Here is a 10,774-nt window from a genome sequence, read left to right on the forward strand (position 1 = left end):
TTTTGATTGTGGTTAGTCAAAAAAAAACACAACAACGCACTGGTTGATGAAAATCAAAACACAAACTTTTGAATTCACTGAAATTGAACATTTTTGTTTAGTTTTTGGTGAGACAAACATCACATTTTTTGCCGCAAGGTAAATGAAATATGGATAAAAAAAATTATATTTTGAACTTTGTAAGGGCACAGTACCAAATTTTACTTGAAATATACAAAGACAAATATCATGTTTTTTGAAAAAAATTTTCATTAATAAAAAATAATTTAAATAAATTAAAGAAATTTTAACAAAATTACATCTATAATAATGGTCAAAATGTGTGTGTAACAGTATAGACACAAAACGCATAAAATTTTTTCATACTTTTTTTTTATCACATGCGGTAAAAAAATGAAGTTGCCGTCGCAAAATCTAAATAAAAATTATAAATTTATGCTTCTTCTTCCTCAAAGATTACTGGAATAAATTACTAACACATAAACAAGTTTTGTCCAAATGTTGACGTACATACAGCTTAACCGTCTTGTCTATACCTGAGCAAAATTACGTACATCAATACCCAACATACCCGAGTATGTCATATATGGCTTTTTCATATTTTTATAAATTTCTAGTGTATAATTCAGATTGTTAAGTCATGGTCAAAAATTTAAAATTTAATATAATAATTTAAAACTTAAATATTTTTGTTTATATGGGAATACAATTATTATAATTTGCATAATTTTACTTTACTAAGTCATATACAATAAAAAAAATATTGATGAAATATCGGCCCATATTTGTTAATGTTACAGTGTCCACAAATATATCACATTCAAATCTATCTATATATATAAAAATGAATGTGTGTTTGTATGTTTATTTAGGATAAAAAGTGGGCGGACTATCGTTAGGGGGCGTGGCACCTCCCATATAAATTATATACAAAAATTCGTTTATCTTGGAAACTATTACAGTTAGAATCTTAATTTTGCACCAATGAAACATCCATGTTAACATTTGGGTAACAAATTGGCGGACTAACCATGAGGGGAGCGGCATCTCCCATATAAATTAAATACAAAAATTCGTTTATCTTGAGATAATATAATAGTTAGAGTCCTCAAATTTTGTCGAAGCCACTTTAGTGTCAATATGGTTTTTGTCAATAGGACAAAAACTGGGTAGACTATCGTTAGGGGGCGTGGCGACTTCCATATAAATTAAATACAAAAATTAGTTTATGTTGGAAACTGTTACTGTTAGAATATTAAAATTTTGGACGAATAACTTTAACATCCATGTAAACATTTTGGGTAATAAATTGGCAGACTACCCGTGAGTGTGCCACTCCTCCCTTCCATATAATTAAATAATTCGTTTTTCTTTAAATATAAATTAAATATAAATACAAAAAATCGTGTTTCTTTAGTTATATATAACAGTTATAGTCCTCAAATTTTGTCGAAGCCACTTTAGTGTCAATATGATTATTTGGGATAAAAAGTGGTGAACTAGGTTTATCTGGGAAATAAATACAGCAAAATTCTTAAAATTTTGCACGAAAAACTTTAATATTCATCTGAAAATTTTTAAGAAAAGAGAGCGGACTTTCATCTGTGAGGGCTTGGAGCCCCAATATGAATAAAATAAAAAAATCGTATATCTGAGAAACTATAAGAGCTAGAATCTTTAAATTTTATTTGAAGAATTTTGAAATTCATCTGGACATTTATAATATAACGAGCGAAATTTTAATGGGAACTTGATATCTCCCATATAAATAAGATACAAAATATTGTTTATCTAGGAAAATATAGAACAAGATCCATCAAATTTTGCATAAATTACTTTAATATTCAACAGAACATTTTGGAAGAAAAAGGGCGGACTTTCATCTGGCGAACTTGAAACCCCACATGAATTAAATAGAAAAAGTCGTATATATAAAAAACTATTATAGCTAGAATCTTCAAATTTTATATAAATAACTTTGACATTCATGTGAACATTTAGAAAATAACGGGCGCACTTCAATGGGGGGTGGCACACATATGAATTAAATACAAAATTTCGTATTTCTTGAAAACTGTTAGATAATTAAAATTTTAATAGATAGCAATAATATGCTTGGCATCTCTAAACTATTCTGGTTAGTATTTTTAAAATCGTTGAGTGGGTTTTTTATTTATACTAGAGGGTAAAACGAAAAATATTGTATATCCCAAGGCATTAGAATAAGAATAAAAGTATATATTAAATTTTAGCAAGTAAGAAATAAATAGATCATTAATGTATTATTTAAAAATTTAAGTGAAATACAGTGAATAAATTAAGTAATTTGCCTATTGAAAATTAAAGAAAAAACTTTATCTGAACAATTATTTATCGCAAAATAAAGTAATTTGTTTGATGTATTTTTTAAAGAATATTTTATATTTTAATTTTCTACCATAAAAAGTAAAATCGTGATATTAATTACCGAGATTTTTGATAAAATGTACACGTATTGTTAATTTTTTAGGTCAATAAAGTATTTTGCTTTTAGGTTTTTTTATTATTTTTTATATTGCTGCATTATTTTATAAAATTAAAATTTTTATTTTAATTTTATAAAATAATTTTTATATAAGAATAACATTTTTAGATATTTTAGTAGTGAAACGACATTTCTTAACCGATTTGTTATCCTATATACCTATAAGAATTTGTCAATATTTGACTTAACATGAAATCTATCGTTTGTTTGATTAAATTTCGAAAATAATAAGTAATTTTGAATTGGATAATCAATGTATTTGTATTTGGGGATAATCAATGTATTTGGACCTAGAAAAAATGTTAAGTGAGGTATAAATCTATGTATTATAACAAAAATAATCTGGATTTTTTGGTCATTTTGTATTGATAACAAAAACTACATTACGGAAACTACATCTATTTGGGGAGTACTGTGTAAATTTTGTTAAAATTGTAGAATATTGATTCTTATTTAATAAATGTAACACTAAATACCATCCTGGCCACTCTAAGTATGGGTACATCACCATATTACATGCTAAAACCCTGATTTTCAACCTCATATCTTAAATGCTTTATTTTATGAATAAGATACAGTAGGCGTATTAGGATCTAGATAGTTATTCTTTATTTAGGTTCTAAATATTTTATAAGTGTATGTATTAGCTGAAAATATTGCTATTTTTCCTGTACTACACGACAGTTTACTTTACATTGGTTCCAAGCATCCTAAGGTCTGTTTAGAGTTCTAAATTTAAACATAGTGTTCCTCCTATGGATTTTGGAGAAGATAAATCAGGATTCCAATTTTTTTCCTTGGATACAAGTCGCCTCCATTTGGCAGTTAAAAATTTTGAAGCACCATATCGAAATTGCCTCATTATTATCCTTTAAACATTTTTAAGGCAAATAACATCACATTTCCACACAATGAGGATATGATTTTTGCAAATCGCAATTGAAAAATACTTAACACTCTTCCTTTTAACAATAAAACAATAAATTCCAAAATAATTAAAAAATAATTTGAAAAACCCAATGAAATTAGCCGGAATTCTTAGTATGCAAAATACTTTATTGACATGCAAATTCTGATGAAAACTAATAAAATGCAACAACAAATGCACTAACATTTTTATTTTAATATTTTTTTCTTTTCCCGATTTACGCAATCTCTATTTTTAATTGGAAAACATAAATTTACTTTTTACCTGTTATTTCGAATTTTATTTATGAACAAAAAACAAAATTCTCTTAAAAAAGGTAGGCAAAAAACTTAGTTGATTCACTGTATATTGTCATCAAGAGGAATTATAATAAACCTTTAAAAAATTTTATAATTTAGTAACTAAATAAATAATTTTTTTGATTACTATGTATTTATTTCGATCGGTATAGCGAAGCACACCGAGTAATAGCTAATTTATAATAAAGACACAAGGTATTTGGAACTAAATTTGTTGTTTATTTAAATATTTTTCGAAAGAATATATATAATTGTAAAATAAAACATAACATTTATAATGAAACTTTTGGAAAATATATAGATATATAGATCTCGAGATATATCACTCCAAAAATGAAAAACATACCCGAGTATGTGGGTATTGACATAACGGATAATTAAGCCATTGACTTTATGCGACACATTTCCGAGTTGAAGGTTGAGGATAAAGGCCCAACTATAATATGAATAAGCAAGCTTAAGTTAATGAAAAAATCGAACAAAGTCTCTCAAGTGCTTAAGAAAATCCTAAAAAACTTTTATGTGGCTATAATGTACTTACGTGCATTCAAAACACGTTAGCTCCATTTGCACATTTATGTGCCACACGTAATAAAAAAAGTACATATTTCATAACATTTTATTGAAAAAAAAAAAATTAATTTTCTTGACAAATTTCATTGTTTTCTTTATTTTCTTTGTGTACAATAAACAAACAATTGATTTCATACTGAATGTGCTGTCAGTATCGCACTTTGCTTAATCAAATAAAAATTTGACGAAACTTAACGAAACTTTCTTAAGTTTCCCAGCAGTTCGACGGGACAGTCCCGAACTGACCACTTAACCTACCACTTGTAGTGGCCCCTAGCCACCTGACTACCAGGTGACCAACCATTTTAACATGGGCCATCGTCACTCTACACCCTACAAAACCTAAACTCGACAACACCTCCTCTTTGTGCATACCAAATTTCATTAAAATCGGATTAACCGTTTAGAAGTTACCGAATTATTTCCCTCTTTTTTTTTCCTATACCACTGTGCAGCAGTTCGACAGGACAGTCCCGAACTGACCACTTAACCTACCACTTGTGGTGGCCCCTAACCACCTGACTACCCAGGTGACCGACCATTTTAACATGGGCTTGTCCTACGAGGAAGTCAATCGTCACTCTACACCCTACAAAGAGAATAAAGTGACGACTGTCTTTCGAAAGTACAAAAAAAAAAAAAAATAACTTTTAAGAGTATAATCTCTAGGTTACTTGAGGACAGTAAAAAGACGACTGTATCGCTCCCGCTTACAAAGAGGACACTAAAGTGAAGACTGTCTTTATTCTCGAAAACATACGAATAACGATCATCCAGGTGGTTAACTATTAGTGGAAATTACTGTCTTTTTCGTATGCATTGGCTCTTTGTCGAATTGCTCGGATATTTAGAGTTAGGTATTTTTTTACTAACACATGCTTAGAGCTAGCTGTTTGAGAGTCGGACTACTTATAATACTTTGTATATGGCAATCTTTCTTGAGGTGACCAGATTTTTTACAAAAGAAGCAGGCTTTTCCTTACAATTTAAACTATCATCACGAGATATCTTTTTTGAATATTCTTCCCGGGAAATAGTCAAAACATTAATAAATATGTTGTTTATGTTGCAATCGCTATACAATTTTGCAGAAGTCGGTTATATATACCTGTAAATTATCTTGGAAAGTATTACAGATGTCAGGCAATATTTGACCCTATCCTCCATATATGGATTCTATAAGAAAATGATTTTTTCCATACAGAAAATGAGTTTATATTTAATAAATCTTTCAAAAATTAAAAAGGTATGAAAAAATACTTGTTTTAAAACGAATAACGCGTTTAAATTCTATAGACCTTGGTCCACAATTGACCAAATACCTCATTAAAGACCATTCTGAAAAACACCCTGATGTCCACATTAAAATCCATACATTGTAGTACAATTCGCCTTATATCGAATAAATAAGTAAATTCAGAGACTATTGATTCATTAAGAGTCAATATACAGCTCCGCCTTCCAAAATCCACAAATTTACAACCAAATATAAGAGTTGGTTAAATGGAAATGACATAAATGTAATTAGTAATTAGAATGAATTAAACTCATAAAAAGTTATAGAAAATTATAAATTTTAGCAAATCAATTGTAATGGCATAGTGATAATTACATGAAATTATTTCAGTTATTCTCAGATATGTGGCATTTCATTCACAAACAAATTTAATACGTTAATTTGTTAATTTTTTTCTATCAATTTAATATATATTAAAAGAAAATTTAGACGTAACCGACACCTTGCTGTCACAAAATCCATAAACAGAAAATAAATGTGTACTTACGTCTTTTTTCTTTTTCTTGTAAAGATGAAACCATTGGATCTATTGCTATGAAATTTTCAGAGATGATGCTAATAGACCTAAATTATCGATTTCTATAAAAAACGAAAATCGAAAATTAAGTCGCTTACGTTCATTTTTGCAGTTAAATGAAATAAAGCATTAATTTAAAAAAATAATAACTTATTAAAAGAAAATATTCGTTTAAGAAAAGAAAATGGAATATTAAAAATTAATAATTTTGACGAAAAAATTGAAAAATTAAAACCAAATCTAAAAATAATTGTAAAAAATGCAATTGAAAATGCTGACAAAAAACCAAATGGAAAAAATTCACTACGGAACTGAAAACTGTTGCTTTAGGGACCTACTTTTTGTCACCTATGGCCTACCGACATCTAAAGACTGAAATGGACTGGCCTGACCCGAGGACATTACAGGATTTTGTGTCTGAATGGCCAAAATCTCCAGGACTGAAACCTCATCATTTAGAATTGTTACAGATGAGAACAAAGACCTTGACTGACGAACAAAAATACATTTCAATTTCTTGTGACGAGATGTCACTGAAGACCCATATGTACTATGACAAAAAAACTGACAAAATCATTGGACTTTAGGACTATTGTCACGGAACACGATCATCAAACGTAGCTACCAATGTAATGGTTTTTATGGCACAAGGAATAGGTGGACAAGCATGAAAACAACCAATTTTCTATTATTTGGTACCTAATGGTTGTAATGCTCATCGAATTACTACAAAAAATTGGACTTAAACCTGTTCATTTCGTTTGTGATCAGGGAACAAATTTTGTTAATTTATTTAATATCTTTTAATTTTTGCAATGCATGATACAGCACATTTGATAAAAAGTACTAGAAATTGCTAGTTAATCCAAAAAACAGAGTGCATTTTCAAAGTAACGTAGTTAGTTGGAAAGATATTGAATATTTATACCATATACCACTATAGTGGGGAGGGTATTATACGTTTGTGCTGATGTTTGTAACATACAAAAATATTGGTTCAATACCCACCTTAAAGTATACCGATCGATTCAGAATCATTTTTTGAGTCGATTAAGACATGTCCGTCCGTCTGGCTGGCTGACTGTCTATGTAAACCTTGTGCGCAAGGTACAGACCGCAATTTTCAAGATAATTTGATGAAATTTGGACCAAACATGAGGGACGAAGCCTATTGGTTGAAATCGGTCCATTATTTCACCTGGTAAAGAACTATTCAATGGTTCTGATGATCAATTAGCTCTATTAAATAATGCTAGTGAACAAATTCAAACTATAGCAATCAAAAATATATTTGGGAAAAATATAACGAAAAAGTTTTCGTTCCTGAATGGCTGGATTTTGAATAACGAAAGTCTTAAGCAATTATTCGAATTTTTAAAATAAAAAGGTTTCAAAACTTTGGCAACAAGACGTTTATGCAAAGATAATTTGGAACATTTCTTTGGACAAATACGTAGAGGTTCAGGAAATGCACAAAGCATTACTCCAACAATGTTTTGCTGCCTCTTTCAAAAGCGTTGGGGTATTAATTTTGTAAATGTGGTAACAAAAGGAAATTGTGAAATAATAGATGAAAATGAAACATCCGAAACAATTTTAAATTCTACGTGTTCTGTACAGACTAATTCTAACTCGAATATTGAATGTTCGAGTGTGCAAATCCAACTTTTTGCAATTGACAATTCAGAAGAAATAATGTTAGATAAGGATTTAAATGCAAAGCTGTTTATGGGAGAAAATGCATTTGTATATGTTTGTGAATATCTTTGCAAAAAATTACGCGAACAACATCACTGCCTGCTTTCATTGCCAACATACACTGATTACTCCTACTATGATAAATATACTTTTATACAAGAAAAAGAATTTGAAAAAAAAATAAATTTATCCGACCTCCAAATGACTTCATAAGATATGTCGATCAACTAAATTCAGAATTTGGAAATTATTTTGATTCATATTGTCATATAGAAGAATTATCCAAGTTGCTATATGAAGAGTTTCTGGATATATGTGTTGCGAAAATATGGATTGCGAAAAATTTATTAATTTCTTTATAAGAACTCGGATTTATTTCACATTACAATCTTTTAATTGAGATGCAGCCGTTTCTAATTTAAGAAAAAAATGCTAAAAATGACACATAGGTAAACATAAGATCTTTTTTTGTGTTGAAGAATGTTTATCAAAGTAAGAGTAATTAATGGGTGTTGGCAATTGTAGGATATAATGTTGAAGTTCGCTTAATATTTTGGATAGGTTTGTGTAACATAACATTAATTATTCGAATTATAATAATTCGGTAAAGAACATGTGGAATTTTTCCATAAAAATGTTTGAAATTCTCTTGGCGTCTTGTCGCAAACTTTAAAAAATTTGTATAATTGCTTAAAAATTCCTTTATTCAAAACTCAACCAGTTAGAAATAAAAATATTATCGTTATATTTTTGAAAATATATCTTTTATTTCAATAGCTTTAATTCGCTCAGTAGAAATACTAACAGATTTAATTATTTCACGAAACAACTAAGTCTTCACCAAATTGTTTTTTAACTAGAAATATAATGATTCTCAAATATGTTTTTAATAAATAATAAAAAAAATAGGATTCACAAGACAAATTCTACTATTTTTTATGAAATGCCGTTTAACAATCATGACGAAAATGCTTTGCGAATTATAAAATATGGATTATTTGTGAAATAAATTAACAAAGATCTCTGATCCCAAACTAAACTATGTTTAAACTTTTTGTATCAATTCAACAATTTCAGATACATTTTTGTGTTTGTTGAGCATTACAACTATTATCCTTCAAGTAATAGAAAATTGATTGTTTTTAATTTTGGAATCAATCCATGTCATAAGAACAATTACATGAATAACTACGTTTGATGTTCGCTTTCTGGTAAATACTGTTAGTCTTTAAATATCTGTGTCATCGGTGACCAAAAATAGGTCTCTAAAACTACATCTGGCGTTTGGATGCTTCTATTGCCAAATCTATTAATCCCATTTAAAGAAATGTACTAATAATATACTTTACAGTTAATAGTATTTACAAATGCACTACAGTAATTGAATATACTTACATAAATATATATAGTACATATATGTATACCCTGTAGGATTTTTATAAGCTAGTTCAAAGTCTAGTTGACTATTTGTTCACTCAAACTGATGCATAAATTAACAAACATTGAAAATTATATTAATGAACAGAAATATTTGAAATACTTTTCTATATTTTTTATTATAAAATAAAAAATTGTGAAAATTTATAAAATATAAATTCAATACTAAATTATAATAATTTAAACTGCAACAAAAGAAGAAGTAAAAGAGAAGAAGAATGGAAAGCAAGAATCCAACCATTAAAATTTGGTGAAAATTTAATCCCGCATGGTAAGTTATTTTAATATATGTATTTATGTACAAATCAGTTAAAATCATATTTTATTTTATAGATAATCCAAACACATCGCTATGTTGTAAAAACTGGAAAAAATGCTATGAGAAAAATTTGAGCTATTAACAGGTAGTGTATAAGAAATACTATATAAATTTATCTAAGTGAATGTTATATTTTCTGTATTTAACATGAACAGACTCCGTTAAGCATCTTAAAGGTTCCATCGAAGAATTGACAGGCATAAACATAAATATCCCCTAAGTGTTTTTATAACATACATATATAATTTATTTCTCCATTGTACAACTAGCCACCACAGTACAACAAAATACTGTCAAAAAATACTTTTTGCGCGCAAAAAGTATTAACGGAAAAATTATTAGGAAAAGAAAAATTTCAGGAAAATATAAGAAAATTCTTTCCAATTCAGAATGCCGAAGAATTATCCGAGTGTAACAATAAAATAAACGAAGCAAATCGTGGGTCATATGTAAGTATTCTGTTATTATATCGCGATAATGCTTACAAGTTTAATCCAAATAATCAATTTCAGAGACGTTGTATGTCATCATTAATTAAAGGACAACTCCATAAATCCCTTACCGAAATTTTTTTCCGTAAATTTAATAGTTGCATCAAATATAGATGGTGTTCACGGCAAGCTTTAATGGGTAAATAAATTATATTCTCCTTATTTGTTTTAATTTTTATTCATGAATTACTTTCTGTTTCATTTAATAGATTCAATTCGGGCTAACGGAGAGGAATATCCTGAAAAGGGGATTAGATATGCCTTCAAAGTTTAAAAAAACGACATTTTCAGTCAATATGTGTCAGCAAAAAGAAGGAAGCTTTAGTTAGTAACAATTAGTCAATAATAATTATTATTTACTAAATTAACAGCGGGAATTAAAAACATTGTTTATATAATATAGAATAGCTTATAATATTAAATAGATGTATAATTTTTCAGAATTTTACAATACTTAATAAACGCATTAACAAATAATTCAAAATTATAAAATATATTGCATTTTTAAATTTGAATGTTAATCAAAGAACTCATACTCATTATTAGGTAACTTCTGGTTAGCTGAAACTGATGTATAGTGAGTGAGTACTGGCTCGTTCCTATGACATCACATTTAAAAACTGAATAGTATTTTAGCATTACGATCGTAACTACTTTTTTCTATGTTGTTATTTAGTGACGGAGGTTCGAA

At 28.3% G+C, this 10,774-nt stretch overlaps 1 protein-coding gene across 1 annotated transcript; it reads left to right on the forward strand.

The window, feature by feature from the left end:
• The first annotated feature begins 8,316 nt into the window (after positions 1-8,316).
• On the forward strand, positions 8,317-10,557 carry LOC124418766. Its single transcript, XM_046946112.1, has 3 exons — positions 8,317-8,328; positions 9,982-10,222; positions 10,293-10,557. Exons 1-3 carry the CDS (start codon positions 8,317-8,319, stop codon positions 10,355-10,357), a joined length of 318 nt encoding a protein of 105 aa, XP_046802068.1. The 3' UTR covers positions 10,358-10,557.
• Positions 10,558-10,774: the final 217 nt, after the last annotated feature.

The sequence above is a fragment of the Lucilia cuprina genome, chromosome 3 (assembly GCF_022045245.1).
Source record: "Lucilia cuprina isolate Lc7/37 chromosome 3, ASM2204524v1, whole genome shotgun sequence".
In the NCBI taxonomy this organism is placed as follows: domain Eukaryota; kingdom Metazoa; phylum Arthropoda; class Insecta; order Diptera; family Calliphoridae; genus Lucilia; species Lucilia cuprina.